At 53.9% G+C, this 16,451-nt stretch overlaps 1 protein-coding gene and 1 long non-coding RNA gene across 4 annotated transcripts in view; both read left to right on the top strand.

Annotated features, from left to right (window-relative positions):
- Positions 1-16,451, top strand: part of LOC309650306 — a 394,390-nt gene that overhangs the window by 160,923 nt on the left and 217,016 nt on the right. The window lies entirely within an intron of this gene.
- The window catches only part of NTN1 (netrin 1), a 191,102-nt gene that overhangs the window by 109,310 nt on the left and 65,341 nt on the right, over positions 1-16,451 (top strand). For all 3 annotated transcript variants that reach the window (XM_082441391.1, XM_082441390.1, XM_082441392.1), the window contains exon 3: positions 11,931-12,119. In XM_082441391.1, coding sequence (XP_082297517.1) covers positions 11,931-12,119 — 189 coding nt within the window. The remainder of the gene's footprint in view (positions 1-11,930; positions 12,120-16,451) is intronic.

Consider the following 16,451-nt stretch of genomic DNA (forward strand, 5'->3'; position numbering starts at 1 on the left):
AGTTTGATGGGGATCCGGAAGGTGACAGGGATAGGACCACCCTGCAAAACTTGGCACAGACTTTCACTCAAAAGGGCTTGTTGAAATTCCAATTGAACTGGGCGTCCTGTGTTTTTATTTGCTAAATCTGGCAACCCTCATTGGAGAGTGCATTAGGAAATGAGAAGTCACGTTTGTGTTGACCAGAAGGGGCCCACGGGGACTCCGGCTTCAGCCTGTCCCCATCCATCCACGAACTGGAACCTCCATCTCTTGGGCTCACACGTGCAGTGTCGCATCCCTGGGAGCAGTGTAGGCTGCAGCCGAGGCTGGTCTCCGGAGCTTCCAGCCCAAGTCAAAGTTAACTGCAGAGTTGAATTCATTAACTGGTCCAGCAGAGAAGTGCACGACCGTGGCACAGTGGGGAAGGAAGTGGGAAAGGCATACCGGGAATTGCATGTTTTCCTGCCTGGTGTCAGGGAAATAGAATCGGCTGCAAGTCATTAAACCGCCTCGCTGCCAGCCGCTGGAGTCTGCAGCCTGGCATGTGCCAGACTCGGCGATGGGACCCATTACAGATGGGAAATGACTCCGGGGAGCAGGGGCCAGGCTTGGCTGGCGCGGCCGGCAAATCAGCCCTCATATGTCTGTTTAATAAAGTACTGGGACAGTGTACACCACCTCTGGGGAACACGGTTGGAAGGCAGCCCCTGTGCTGCTGGACAGGCATCTGGGCAGGGTGGGGAGGCCACAAGGAAAGAGAGTCTCGCGCAGCAAGCAGAGCTGCTGGGGCAGTTTTGCTCACCCTCTTCGCCTTTGAAAAGTCTCAGCCTTGGGGAATGAATTCCAGCAACCACGGGGTTTACCGAGCTTCTTTCTGCCCACGGCCATGCCACCTCACAGCACTGGAGGTCTGGAGAGAGCTCCCTAACGAGTTCCAGGTCCTTGGCAAGGTCTCTCTGCCTGTTGGGGCCTCGTTTTTCTCATTTCTTCTGCGACAAGAGGGTAAACTAGTAAAACTTGGAAGCCCCCGGCAGCCCTTCGGAGGGTGACATCTCCTTTCCCGACCGGGGTGGTGGATCTGGGGCATGGCCGGGGGTGTGGTAGTGAGGTGTTCGTGCAGGGCCGGCGCTGTTAGAAGGGAGAAGCAAGACTTGTAGCCTCTGGACCTTTCTTTGGAAACCGGTACCCCTGAGGGCAAAGGAGCTGGCATCTTGTAGTCAGTGGGCGGCCGCGGAAGGTTCCAGAACAGGGTAGTGACAAGGTGAGAAGAGGGTTGGAAGAGGGATCTGGGGTTGGGGGTGGGGTGACTGGGGTTGGGAAGGCCACACGGTGGGCCAGGGCTCAGGTCCCTGAGGGAGCGGCCCGGGGCGGGGCCTTGGGAAGGGAGGATGTGAGGAACTGGGCCGCAGACAAAGAACTGAAAGAGCTCCTCCCGGCTCACCAAAGCGTCCCCGGCATTTCCTCCACCGAGAGAAGGATGTTTGTGCGGCAGGAGCCCTGAGTTATCCCTCCGCAGCAAAAAGCCTGGGAGACGTTGGGAGGGATCGTTTCAAAGCCTTCGGGGGAGGTGCAGCGGCCAAAAAAGGGCAGGGGAAAGAAAAAGCTACGATGTTTACAGAGAAAAAAAGTCAGTGGAAAAAATGACGGAGAGGTCAAGCTGATTCGGGGGATGGCCCTGTGCGGTCCCCTCGGGAGGGGCCGGTCGCCTGCACAGACCTCGGGGGAGAAAGCCACCAGGCCTGTCACCCTGCAACCCCGCATCCCGCCGTGGCCCCAGCCCAGCCCACGAAACGCCCCCTCCCGTCCGCTCGCCATCAGCCTGTGCGCGGGGATCCCGTGCATCCGCCTTCTCGCCGCCCGACTGGAGTTTACATTTCTGCTCGCAGACCTCAGATGCAGTCCGCTCCCCCCGCCCCCCAGGCCCTGCTCCAGAAGCCCGGGAGGGTCTGGCTGGGTGGGGACGACAGCTCCCAGCAGCTCTTTTGTCTGCTGTCCTGACAAAGGGGCCTGGACTTTCCCAAGCCCCACAGGTGTGAAGAGCTTGTTACCGGGGTGTTTGTTCAGCCCTATTAGTGGCCTGAAGGACTGTTGACAGAGGGTCCCTTTGTGTGCAGGCTCGGCTAAAGCTCTCTAAGCCCTTGACAAACACAAGCCACTTCTCTCCCGGGACTTTATCAGGAACCATCTAAAGCCTGCCTTGGACGCTAGGAACTCCAGCCTCCTGGACGGACACCAGGGACAGGGTTTTGAAAGCATTTCCCAGTTTTTCTTTCCTTTTCATTTTTCCTACCACCTTGATCCACCTCTTCGCCATTCTGTTTCTGATAGCAGAGATAAAGCACAGGTGTGGAGTCAGAGATTTTGTTTTCAAGTTGGAGCTTAAAAAAAAAAAAAGTGCTGTGGCTTTGCAGGCCTTCTGTCTCCCAAGAGGAGGTGCCATCAAAGACACTTCCAGAGAGGTCGGTGGGCCCCTCCCTGTGAGAACTTGGCTTCAGGGGGGCTCTTGGCCACCCCCCAGGGAAGTTCCCTCTTGCTAACTACCCTCCTGGAAGTCCTTTCTCCAAGCTCCCCCCATCAACCCCCCACCCAACCCACATGCCCCGAAGTGGACCACCTTCTCCCTCAGAATGGTTTCCTCTGCCCAGTACCCTGGAGGTTCAGTCCTTCTGGACCAGGTGGTCAGCACTCCTATCAGCTAGTCTCCTTCTGAGGCTACTCCCCTGCTGAAGGCCCCCATCATCTCTACCTTGAACTTCTGAAAGTCTGCAGGATGACCCCTCAGGGCTGTGGTTCCATCGTGCCACACCTCTGACCTGCCCGCCAGCTGAGAATGGTCTTACTGCCCTTCCTGCCACCCTGCCACCCTCCCCACTCAGTCCCACCCCTGTGGCTAGTTTGCAGCTGGAGCACACTCTCCCTGAACTCCTGAAAGCTTCCCTGCTGGCTAGAATCCGCCCCTTATCTCCAGGAGTTTGGGTGTCACGCAGCCATAGACTTTTAGGGCCAGGAAAAAACTGAGAGATCATCAGACCCAATGTCCTCATTTTCCAATGAGAACACGGAGGCTCAGACAGGCCAAGTGAGCTTTCCAGGGGCACACGCCTGGGTGAGCCGCAGAGCCAGGAATAACGCTTAGGTCCCAGCTCTCCCAAATCAGGTCCAGTTCTCTCGCTTCTCGTCCTTGCAGCCTTGTGACGTTGTATCAGTTGTGTGCCATTTGAGTTTACTTAATCGTAACTACACTCACGTGTGAGACTCTAGGTCCTTGCCTTCACACGTCTTTTTTCTCCTCTGCACGTTCTGGGCCAGTGGTCCTCAGAGTGTGGCCCTGGGATAGGCAGCGTCACCTGGGAACTTGTTAGCAGTGCAGGTGCTCAAGCCCCACCTACAGCCCTAGTGAATCAGAAACCCGTGGGCCTGGGGCTCAGCTGTCTCTGTTTTGGCAGGCAATCCCGGTGATTCTACACACCCGTGTTTGAGAACCGTCCCATGTCGGGGTCTTGGGAGGGGATTGGTGGCTTGGATTGAAAACCCGAAGTGGAGAGAAGGAAGAGGGGGGCATAGTCTTGAAAGAGCCAAGTGCAGTGATATCAGCCCTATACTGGCTGTGCTTCCCAACTCAGGCTGGCACATTGAAGGGGCTCTGTTAATATTCGTTGAATGAAGAAATGAACAAGCAATCGTGCCGAAGCGTGCAATGTCGGGGGGTATCATTGGTGGTCCCGTCTTATGTCTTTGCAATGTCGGGGGTTATCATTGGCGGCCCCGTCTTACGTCTTGAGGTGTCACGTCTTTCCTCTCGTGTTCTCTCTGGGAATTCCCTGGAGTCCCATGGAATATCCTCACCTCACCTGGGCACTGTCACACCCAGCATGGACTTGTTGACTTTTCTTCTAGACAAGCGAGTTGTCCAGTTCTCCTGGCCATGTCTAGGTGGTGCATTCCAACACTATTTCAGATTGAAGTTGACACAAGGCACTCCACAAATGATTGCAAGCCCTTGAGCCTTGGCTGGAACCAAATGACTCCTGTGAGATGCTTCTAGTCTCTTAGCGGCCGCCCAGTCTCTCTGTCTCACCCCAGGTGGTCATCACTGCGTTATATGGGCAGCTGATGTCTCTGGTGTCAACCTTTAAGCCCTGTGTTCAGGGGGAAGGGGTAGTCCTTGGAGTGAAGTGACGGTGACAGCAGCATTAACCAGACTTTTTCATACCAGGTATCTCTGCGAGGGTGGGGACCACCTCTGTCCTGCCCACTGTTCTATTCCAGCGCCTTGCCTGGTGCTTGGAACGTAGTAGGTGCTCAGTAAGTATCAGCTGAGTGAATAAATAAACCCATGAGCTCCCAGATTTGCCATTAGTAAAATGAAACCTATAGTCGGGGATTTGATTGTTTTGCAGATCTATCTACATGAGCGATCATTTCTCTTATGCCCAGCTCACCTGTAAGACACGAAAGGATAGGGGCCCCAGAAATGCTTGGGTGGGTCCCGCCTCAGCCCCTGTCCCAAAAGGAGCCCTCTGAGAGCCCAGTTCAGTGTCCCCAGGTGCTGGCGGGAGCCAGGTGTGTGGGGAGCAGTGAAATCTCAGCCTGGTCATCTCACTAGATGCTGAAACTGGGCTCAGAGAAGCCACCACTGGAGCGGAATACTTAACATTTATAAACAAGGGTCAAACAACTTCTAATTAAACAGTATACCAAGTAGAGTAGCAAAATAATAAATAAAAGGAAATACAAACTGCCCCAAACTCTTAAAAATAACTCAAATATTTTTGTTATTCTGAACCAGTCGGTTCAGAAGTTTCTTTTGAAACCAGACCTGTCCCCACTGCTCCATCACGTATGCCCCACCGCAAAACTCTCCCCTTTACCTCCCCGTGGGCTCTCTCTCCAGAGTGCCTTCCACTCCAACTGATTTCTTTTCAATTTAGTGCCAATTCCACCAACCTTTGCTGCTGGTCTGTGGACCACCAGTGGCAGCGCCTGGATGCCTGTTAGAAATGCAGACTCCCAGGCCCCAGCTCTAGCCCTTCTGAATCAGAATCTGCATTGGAACAGGTTTCCTAGGGGTCCCATCTGCATGTTGCAGTTGGAGCAAGGCCAGCAAGAATACTTGTCTGTGCTCTGGTTCTCTTCTCAGGCCCTGCCTTGTCTACCTGGTCCCAGCAGAATGGCCTCCCGACCATCAGTCCCTACAGCTCTGGGCACAGTTGGAAATTCCAGGTCTACTGTGTGGTTACCAGACGTCTGTCCATCTCCCTTCTGAGACAGAAGCACCCTGAGGGCAAGTGTCTGTCTTGTCTGCCGCCATATCCCCTGCACGCACACACCATTATTTATTTTTATTTTTATTTATTTATTTTTTTGGCCGCCCCACACGGCTTGGGGGATCTTAAGTTCCCTGACCAGGGATTGAACCCACGTCCTCGGCAATGAAAGCGCAGAGTCTTGACCACTGGGCCGCCAGGGAATTCCCAGAATCTGGCCCTTTTAAAGGCTTCCACTGGTGTTTGTTGAAGAAACAAATGTCTGTCACTCCCTGGGCAGCGTTTGAAGCTGCTGAGTTTGCTCTTAGAGGCAGCAGCAAAGGGTGTAAAGCTTTGCCTACCCCGGGGGGGGGGGGGGATGCACGATCTCTCTAACCCAGGCTTTCTCCAACTTGGCACTATTAGCATTTGGGGCGGGATGACCCTGTTGTACGGGCTGTTCTGTGCCTGGTAGGGATGTCCGGCAGTATCCCTGGCCTCTGTCCCCGAGATGCTGGTAGCACCTCCTTTGGCAGTTGTGGCAACCAAAAATGTCTGCTGGGGGACAGAACTGCCCGTGGTTGAGAACGGCTGCTCTAAGCCCTCACCCAGAATGTTCTGAACATTCCGTGTGTGGTTGAGTAGGTCTTGTGGTCCTCACCCGGCAGCCACAGACCGAATTAGCAAAGGAATTGGTGAGGGAAGCGGCCCCTGCCCCCAACCCTGTAAGCGCCCGTCGTGTCCCCACCCGCCCCGGTGGCCTGGACTTGTGGAAATGCCTCGCTGATCACGGTAGGTCTGAGAGCTGCGCTTTCCCGGGCACTCGGGCAGCTCAGGGCTGGGGGCTGGTTTCTTGCCTACAAAGCCCCCAGCCTGCAGATGGAGCATACGTGGGCCAGTTATGTGGGGCGGTTCGGCTGCAGATATAGAAGTCCAAAGTTCCCTGCTGGGCGGCAGAACTAACCTGAGCAACCTTCTTGAAAGAATTGGCCTCTAGGCAGGGGAGAATGTTAGGATTGATACTGTGTGCGGGGAGGGTGGGCAGGGCCTTGCACCAAGCCCAGAGCTCTGAGGGGGCCCATCGCCCAAGGCCCGTCCTGTTCCGCAAGAGCCCCTGAGCCACATGGAGTTTAGGGGAGTCAGGACCAGAGTTTCTGAGAGACAGGGCCAGCATCCGGCTTAGCAACATCTGCCGATTCTTTCTGGGCCTGGGAGAGCCCTGGCGGGATTGGGGGTTAGCTCGTCAGGCCTTTCAGGAGAGGGCCAGCATCTGTGTCTGGTAAACTCATCAAACCAGTGGATGCAATTCAGCCCCCATTGTGTACGGGGTCCCAGGAGGAGTCCAGGGCATCCTACTGTGGCTTCTTTTCCTTAGAGCACTGCAGTCCGCTCGAGCAGACAGGAGCTAAATCAATGAGTTAAAGCAGCAGGACAAGTTTAAAGTAGTTCAAAGCAACAAGAAAAATGTCACAAATGCCACGAGGCTGTGCCTTGGTGAAGGGTGTCATCCTGGCAGACCACACAATCCTCCATCTGTCCTGCATTTCTACCTATCGACCTACCTAACCTGTCCACCCACGCACCCGTTCGTCCATCCACCCATCCACCCATGCACTCACCCATTCATCTACCCATCATCCGTCTATCCTCCCACCCACCCATCATCCATTTATCCCTCTACTCAGCCACCCACTCCTCCATCCACGTGTCCATCCACCCACCCATCCATCCATCCATCCATCCACCCACCCATCCACCCACCCATCCACCCATCCACCCACCCATCCACCCATCCACCCATCCATCCACCCATCCACCCATCCACCCATCCATCCATCCACCCACCCATCCACCCACCCATCCACCCACCCATCCATCCACCCATCCACCCATCCATCCACCCACCCACCCATCCATCCACCCACCCATCCATCCACCCACCCATCCACACATCCACCCACCCATCCACCCACCCATCCATCCATCCATCCATCCATCCATCCATCCATCCATCCATCCATCCACCCACCCATCCGCCCATCCATCCACCTTCTCTCTTGCTTTCTTATTTTTGCGCTCTCTCTCATTATATACTGGGGTCCGCTCTGGCCTGGAGGGTATAAGGGCGAACACTGTCCCCGTCCTCCAGGAACCAGCACGGCTGAGGGGAGCGTCTGTCCCATTTTATCTAAGAGCTTGCTGCTAAGAGTGCCCATCTGCCCCTCCCTCTGTGAGACTGGGAGCCCCTGTGTTCCTCACGGCCTGTGGCACAGGGCCTGGCACGAAGCCGGAGCGCCTGCACGTGTGTTGCTTGAACTCCCTGGGGGTAGTGAGGGGTTGGACAATGCAGGTTGGTGGGAGAAGTTCGTAGACGCTTAAGGAATGGTGGTGACAGGCATATGTTAAAAGAAGACTTAGAGGACCTTTTGAGGGGAGAGGAAAATGGGACCCCACCTCCTGGGCCCCTTTCCCTGCCAGGTTTCTGGTTGGGGGGATGGGGAGCTCGCTTCCCTCTCTCCTGCCCCACGTTTTGCCCCTGGGTCTGAAATGCAGCCACACGTGATGTGTCCTTGGCGATCCCCACGTGACAGCTGAAGGGGAGGGCACAGAGCTTGGGGGCCAGTCCAGATCAGCTTCTTCTGGGTGGCTGGGAGACCCCTGGACAGGACGCGGCACCTCGAGGGGCTCCTTATAAGCTGTGCTGCCCTCTGCCCTCCCTTCTCTCCCGGGCTGACCTCTTCGTTTTCACAAAGCTGCCCTTTCCTTCCCGCCTTGAAATCTGATAATGAAACTAATACCCAATATTTTTGCCTCCAAGAGAGGCAGGAGATAAACAGGAAGGCGTGAGGGATTAAGGTGTCTTTCCAAGGAAGGGGCAGGGGACAGGCTGGGAGCTGGGCGACACTCTGTGTGGAGCCGAGGGATCCAGATGTGCGCTGCTTTGCCTGATGCATTTTTCCATTTGTGCAGAGAAAATAAAACAAAGAGAAAAGAAAACAAGCCGTAAAATACTTTGCAGAAGGCTGAGCGTGGGCAATTGCCACTGATGTCCCCTGACAGCTCCAAGAAGAGGGGGACAGGGCGGGGGGCGGGGGGAGCCCTGTCTTTTGATGTTCGGCCTCTGAGCTTTCTTTTGTGTGACCAGTTGTTTGGGAAGAGCTTTTGCTGGTGTAAGGTGCATATGGAAGGGAGATACCAATCAGAGGTTCCCCCTGGGGTGGGGAAGCGGGGTGCTGAGCTCCGAGGAGGGAATGGGGGAACAGCTGGACTGACTTTACAGATGTGGGCGCAGGCTTAGCATCTGCCTCCGAGAAGGGTCAGAAGATGCAGCTACTGAGGCCTTTCCTGTACCCGAGAGGCCTGAAGAAGTGATGCCCCGGTGATCTTTCCAGATCCCTGTGACTTCTGTCCTAGTAGGAAAGATCCAGATTCTAAGCTGTAGTCTAGGGCCAGCTGTTCCTTCCAGAGATGTGGGTCCTTTCCTCTGGGGCAGTGAGCCAGGAGCCAGGAGACCTGGGTTCTTGTCCTGGACCCCCATTTACTGGCTTGGTGGTCCTAGGTCGCTTGATCCCTCTGAGCAGCCCCCTCTCACCCTAGTCTGGCTGAGTGAGTCCACAGTGACAATGAACTTGCATCTTTCCCTGTGCTGCTGGGCCGGGCGTAGCTGAAGTTTCTTTGCACCTGATTGAACTCAGCCCCTAGGGCTGGAGGTGATGAGGGGATACTTGTAAGGCTCTTGGGAGTCATTCTCTGGCTTAATTTGGCTTCTGGATGCTTCTTCCAGACTTCAGGCATAAGCTGAGGTCTTTTCTCTTGTATCACACACAGCGTCTCCTCTAGAGCCCTCATCCATCTCTACTTGTAAACTGTGTGTGATTTGAAGGGTGATTCTAGGAAGAATATTTAAAGAAGCTTATCATAACATCAGAGAGAAAAATTAAAGAGGCAAAATTTTTTTAAATCACATAAGTAATATGTGAATAAGAAACTGGTAAAAATATTTGCAGCTTGGATGTAAAAAAGACAAATGGTTTTTAAACCATCGTCTATAAGAGCACTAGACATCGTAAGAAAAACACCCACCTTTTTTGAAATCTGGGCAAATGGCATGAACAGGCAATGCATACACACACAAAAAGAAATATAAATAGAAAAACAAACACATGGAGAAATGTCCAATCTCACTGGTAATCAAAGACATGCCATGCAAATTAAAATTGTGCGTGTTTGTGTGTTTTCCAGACGAATTGGCAAAGGCTAAAAAAAAAGAATGCTGATACCAAATGCATATTGTTATTCTTTTCTAGGGTGTGGAGAAATAGGAACTCTCATATCCTGCTGGTGGGAGAGTAAACTAGGACAGCGTTTCTTGAGGGCAATTGAGATCCCGAGTTAAGAACACCAAAATTTAACCTGGCGATTCTGCCCTGAGAAATTTACCGTACGACAATCATCAGAGCAGAGTACAGATATGCATGTTCAAAGGTGGTTACCATTGTGTTGTTTGTAATAGTGAAAAACTGGGAATAACTGCCCAATCTGGGAAGGCCCTGCTTTTAACTGCATCAGCTTCTGATTCCAAGGAGCCCATTTCGTGTATGCATACAGTGGAGGACTTTCAAAACTATGAAGGACATTATCTGACATAAAAAAATGTTCATCATTATGAGAAAACTGGCTTGGAAGTGAGAGGTACAAGTATGATCCACGTGTGTAGGAAAGAATTAAATAGCTCCACAGCTGAGCAAATGTTAATTAAAGCCTGCAAGGAGAGACCCAGTATTAACAGCAGTTGGTGGAGATTCGAGTGCGATTTTTTTTTTTTTAACTTTCTGCTTTTGTTTTTCAAGTGTCTGGTATTAAGCATGTATTTCTTTAACAATTACATAAAATGCGATTTAAAACAAGCTTAGCACAAAAGCAAGGGCAAATCGTGTTGTAGAGTGCGCAAGATTAGGCCAGATTTAAGCTGGAGGCATCCTGGAGTCAGAAGCCTAAAGAGGAAGCAGGGAACAGTGTCACAGGGTGATATGAAGAGGGCTGTATAGGGGCTGTGCTGGATCCCTAGGGAGCTCAGACCCCCCTGTGTGCAAGCCAGGTTGGCCGGAGGTGAAGATGGGCCTGGAAGTGACATTGAAACCAAGACACGGAGGTTGAGAAGGATGCGGGCAGATAAGGAGGGGGCTTGAGAGCAGAGGGTCCGAGGAGGCAAGGAACAGCAAATGCAAAGCCACAGAGGGGACAGGTGAGGGGTCCTCACACGTGGTATGCTCCAGAAACTGACAAGGTTTGATACAGCTTGCAGCATAAGAGGAGAGAGGGGGATGATCAGAGCTACAGCAGGAGGGAGAAGCAGGACCAGTTTATTCAGAGCCTGGGAGGCCGTGTTAAATGATTTAGATTTTATTCAGTGGGGAGCCACTGAAAGATTTTAAACAGGTACTGGACATCTTCAGATACATGCTTAGAACTGCTGCTCTGCTCACAGTGTCGGGAACTTGGAGGGCGCAGCTCAGGTGACAGAGGGGCCAAGGCCTGATGGATGGAGAGCAGTGAATGGGTTTGGGGAAGGCGCCTTAGGGTCCACACAGAGATCCCAAAGCAGAAGCCGGCAATGTGGATTTGGGAGACAGGAGATCAGAGGTGGGCACTGCCGTGAGGGGTGAACGAGGCAGACTGGGGAGAGCGTCAGAGCAGAGGGAAAAGGGTGCCGAGTCCAGAGGAGCATGTGGGGAACAGGCAGAGGGAAGCAGGATTAGGCAGGAGCAGGACGGGGGCAGGATGCTAAGGGCTTGTCCAGAGGACCCAGCGGCCAGGAGCGTGGGCCGCCACGCCGTGGGAAGTCATGCAAGTTGATGGTGGGAGGGGAGACGGTGCAGCGGGGCCCCGAGCCCTCAGTGGCAGGAGGAGGCGTGGGAAAAGTAGAGTCCAGCCCAGTGGCTGGAGCTCAAGGAAGTGGGGAGCGTGTGTGGGTAGAGGTGCTGCTGAGAAGCAGTGCAAGTGTCTGCTCCGGCTGCGGTGATCAGTTGGCACCCACCGGGGTGCTTAACCAACACACGTTTATTTCTCATAATTCGGAGGCTGGAGTCAAGAGCAAAGTGTGGGCAGGGTTGGTTTCACCTGAGGCCTCTCTCCTTGACTTGCACCCCTGCCATCTCTCTGCGTGTCCAAACTTCCTCTTTATAAAAAGAGGACGCCAGTCAGATGGTACTGGGGCCCACCCTTGTGTCCTTATTTTAATGTAATCATCTCCTTAAAGGCCCCATCTCCAAGATAGGTCCTCTACCAAGATGTCTCCCAATACAGCCCCGTTCCGAGGTTCTGGGGTTCGGGCTTCAGCACATGAATGGGGTGGGGGGAGACACAGTTCAGCCCACAGCAAGCAGGATTTGGGCACAAGGAGGATGCCAGCCGCACCTCCCAACTCTGACTTGTGTGATGAGTGTGTGGGCCGGGGGGAGTGGGGATCGTTTGAAGGAAGTGAACCCTCTCCACTGGAGAGGGAAGCAGCCGGCTGGCGACGGTTCAGGTACTGCCAGGTGGTCAGTACCCGCTGATGAATGCAAACAGGGGAGCCAAGGAAAAAGCTCCCGGAAGAAAGGCTGTCTCAGGGTCGGGCAGTGGAGGAGGGGGAGCTGGGGGGACGGGGTCTCCGGCGCCCCTCCTGACTCCGCTCCTGACCCGTGTCCCTGTCTCCCGTAGCCTGTAACTGCAACCTTCACGCCCGGCGCTGCCGCTTCAACATGGAGCTTTACAAGCTGTCGGGGCGCAAGAGCGGAGGCGTCTGCCTCAACTGTCGCCACAACACGGCCGGCCGCCACTGCCACTACTGCAAGGAGGGCTACTACCGCGACCTGGGCAAGCCCATCACCCACCGCAAGGCCTGCAAAGGTAGGCGGGGCGGGCCTGGGCCGCCCCTCCCTCTCCCGCCCCTCCCCTCCCCTCTCCTTCTCCTCCCCTCCCCTCTCCTTCTCCTCCTCCGGCGTTTCTTTTTTCTAGTCCCCACGCTGAGATCATCGCACGCACGCACGCACGCACGCCTCCCAGGTATCTGGAGGTGTAAGTCGGAACAAAGGGGCAGTGGAGAAACGGCTCCGGGAGAAGAAAGGAGGTGGGATCCCCGCGAGGGTGCAGGGCTCCCGGGCCCCGCCCCGCCCCCTCCGTCGGCACAGGTGTGCCGCATACCACAGGGCGGGGGTCATGTTCACCGGGCTTACCGTCGGCACAAAGGACTCTCTTTCACCAAAACCAAGCAGATGCATTTCTTTGGATGTGTGCGCACCGCTCCCCCGCCTCCAGCCCCCACCACTCACACAGATGCGCACCTTCACTGTGATGTCGGCAACTGGGGGGCTGGGGGGGGCGGGGCTCAGAAGAAACATTTAATCCACCTGCAAATAGTTTCACTTCTCAGGACAAAAAATTAAAGGGAGATGGGGGACCCTATTTTTTTGTTCACTGAAGCAAGCAGTAATGTTTTAACTTTCTGCTGTTTGTTTTCTCCCACTAACAAAAATGAAGCGATGGTCAGATGACTCAGAGGAGTTGATGAAATGCCAGGGAATGTAGTGACATTGGGGGAGGGGAGAAGTGCTCTCCCCCCACCCGCACCCCCATTTGCTTTTGGGAATTCCAGGAACCAGGACTCTCCGGGTCCAAAACGTGAGGCCTAGCGCCACGGCTTCCTGTGAGCATGGCTTCCCGAGAACATATTTATCTCCGAGGCCTCTTGGGCCACAAGCCAGCATGGCTGGGGTCCTCACATGGGCCTGTAAAGACCCTGACACCGGAGAGACACAAGCCATGGGAGACTTAGGCCCAGATGATGAGCTGCAGCAGGGAAACCCTCCTATGGCCACTGCTTAGCCTTGGATGAAGCCAAAGTATCATCCTCTTAACAGGAAATCCACCAGATGTTGGGCACTTGTGTGCAGGACCGATTACATAATTCGTGGGCCCCAGTGCAAAATGAAAATACGGGGCTTCTTGTTCAGGAATTGCTAAGAATTTCAAAATGGCAAGCAGAGTTTCAGCCAAGTGCGTGCCCTTCTGAGTGTGGGGCTCATGAGCCGGCCCTGCTTGTGCAGGACGCTGTTCTCCAAAAAACAGGTTCCCAGTCTGTCTCCTCGAGAAATCCCTTGGATTCCAAATGAGCAGAGATGAATAGGATGGCTTCCAACACACAGGCAAGCTCTCCTTCCAGATCTGTGGACTTAAGGCTGCCTCTGGTGGTTGTCGAGAGAAATTTAAGCATAAAGGTAGCTGGGCTGTTTCCACATTAAAAAACAACTGATCAGGTGAGCATCCCCCAGGAGACTTTGAGCAGGGGCTGAGAAAGTAACCTGGGCAAAGGGATCCAAGAGACGTCTACGGTGGCAGGAAGGCAGGGGCACCATGGAAAGAGGGCTTTGGGTTTTCAGAGAATGTAGTTGGAAGGTAGCCAACGCCTTGTGCCCAAGTGTTTGTTGTTTCTCTTCTACCGAAGAAATTGAAGTCAGGGTCTTGTAAACAACTGGTTGCACATAGATTTCGTGGGGATTTGGCCAAGAAAATTTAATCAAGAGGGGCCAGTCGGGTGGGCAGCCCTGTGCCCGCGGATGAGAAGGTCTGGGCTGTGTCTGGAAAGGCAGTGGTCACTTCCTGCCATGCCAGTTTCTTCTGTCAGAGCAGGAAAGGCATGTCCCCTGGAGAGTCAGGAAGGAGCAGGGCCTTGGTCATCTTGCCGTCTTGCCTGCTCTCCCTTTCGTCTGTTGCCGTGGGGAGGGATGAGGGCCGTGTGTGGCCCTTCACTGCAGGGAGCGAGCTGTCAGGAGGCCACGGGGTGCTGGGAACCTGCAGATCGTCCTCCAGGGCTCTGCCACTCTAGTTAAATGGTGTGGAGCTGCCGGCTTCCTTTGCTGGTTTCCAGGAGGGACAGATGCAGGCAGATGAGAGTGTGGTCCTGTCTTATTTCAAATGCTTTGGCCAGCCTCGGTGGCTGGGTCCTTTCTCCCAGCCCTGGACAGTGACTGCTTTGGTGGTAACGCTGGGAGAAGAACCCATGGAAGAGGAGAAAATGTAAGGATGGAATCTGCTCAGGAGGACACTTGCTTATCCTTCTGGGGAAATGTGGCAGGAAAGGGTGGGACTCTCAGTGCCTCCTGATTGGTGAGGAAAGACAGTGCTTCAAGGATCCTGCCTCCTGATTGGTGAGGCAGAGCATTGCCTGAAGGGCCCTGCTTTGTGATTGGTGAGAAAATACAATGCCTGAAAGATCTGCTCTCTGATTGGTGAGAAGAAGAATGTGACCTGAAAGGTCTTGCCATTTCATTGGTGAGGAAAGGCATCTGTTGAAAGTTCCAGATCTTTCCCCTCAGCTCTATTTTTCCTGGTGTCACCCCCTTAGGGGATATGGGAACTTTGAATCCACAGTTCCCCCACCAAAGAAAGACCCTGAGATCTTGTTGGGAACCAGCTGTAGGAGTTCAGATGCCGGCAGGGGGATGTGTACCCTTGAGATCTTCAGACAGGCGTCTCTCCATCACCCCGCCCCCGAGGAGTCCACTGTCTTGTCTTCCCAGGGCCGGATGGTTTAAGGAAATGGTTCCCTTAGTGGAAGCATTTGGTCCCAGCATTTTGATCTCAGATGGTTTGCTCTCAGGGGCTTCCAAAATCATGTAGATGTGGAGTCACCCCCAGCCCTGGCCCCATTGTAGCTCTCGGGTGAAGGCTGCACTTCTTTGCTCTGTTTCAGATGCATTTCATGGGGGAAATGGGACAACCAGCAGTGCCTCTTGACTCAAGTTGGCCGTTGACCTGAGGGTGCTTGGGAATGGCTATTGGGGCCCCTTTACTCCCAGGGTACCCGACTTCCCAGGGTCTGGGAGGAGCCCCGGGCAGGGGCTGAGGCCACCCATACACTGCTGGTGATTGGCTGACTCCCGACCTTGTTCAGTTGAGAGCAGGGGTGGACCCAGACGAGAACAGCTTGGAGCAAGGGTATTCCATCCCAAACATCATTATGCCGTTCCCCCATTTGGGAAGTTTCATAGCAACAAATTTGTCGGGTTCTTTCTCCCCTCCCCTAGCTTAGAACCAGACTGGGGCTGGCAGGGCCCGTACACACAAAGGGCTGTAATCAACATGCCCAGGAAGCAGGCGGCTGCACTCTCCGCTATTCAGCGCGATTTCACAGCACTGGGAAGGCCTCATTATGGCGTGGGCTGTTGTCCTATACAAAGTCAGACGAGATGAATTTCTCCCCTTTCTCTGCAGAAGGGTGTGTGAATGATACTCGTTCTGGAATCTGTCAAAAGATAGGCGGTTTTGTTTACCATTTGTCTTCTTTATGGACTTGGGGGCTCTTTCTCTTTAGAGCCGGCAGAGAAGACGTTACCATTTAACCATTTCAGCCGTGCCTCCCTTTAAACGATATTAATTTATCATCTCCCCAAACCATCTGTGATGGATAAAGACATTCCAGGAGTCTCCCGTGAACCGAATTGTGATGAGAATGAAGAAATTACCCACCTCATCTAGCGCCCCCGCTCAGAGCGGCCTGCTTCTTTCTCTCGTTGACCTGCCCCCTTCAAGTCCACGGTCACCACGGCTGATCGCAGGCTGCTAAGAAGGTGCCCGAGTCCTCAGAAGATGCGGGCGGCAGTGGGCAGGAGCCTGCGATGGTCCACACCAGCTCTGCCAGGGCTTGCTTGCCGCTCCCATCCACCCCTGTTTCTTCCAGCAGCTCTGCCAAGGGTTGGGGAGGAATCGAGCATTTTGGGCCACGCCCTGGCCTCCCCAGCCACTCTGATGTGTAGCCAAGGCTGAGAATCAGGGTGGTGGGAGAATAAGAAATGAGTACAGTGACCTGCTCTTGTGTTGAGAAAGGAGATATTCACAGGTGACCTAGGATTTATTCTTTAGAGGGGAGAGCCTTATGTTTTAATGGTTCTCTTGATGAAAACTGGGCAGAGGGGGGTGTGTGTTTAAAATTGTGAAAATTTAAATCTTGCTGGTAAGGCTGGGAGCTTAGTTATACAGCCTGATGCTCCAGTGTCCAGATGAAGGCTGGGATTGGACAGTCATTACTGCTTCATAGTGTGTGTGTGTGTGTATACATATGTGTATGTCTAGATCTGGTTGGCTGAGGATTTAGTCACCGCACAGCTAGGAACCTGGGACCTCCACCCCTTCTTGACTCTAAGCTAGTGTCCATGCAGCGGAGAAAAGCCTAAAAGCCTCAGA

This window comes from Balaenoptera physalus, assembly GCF_965194825.1.
Source record: "Balaenoptera physalus genome assembly, chromosome: 20".
In the NCBI taxonomy this organism is placed as follows: Eukaryota; Metazoa; Chordata; class Mammalia; order Artiodactyla; family Balaenopteridae; genus Balaenoptera; species Balaenoptera physalus.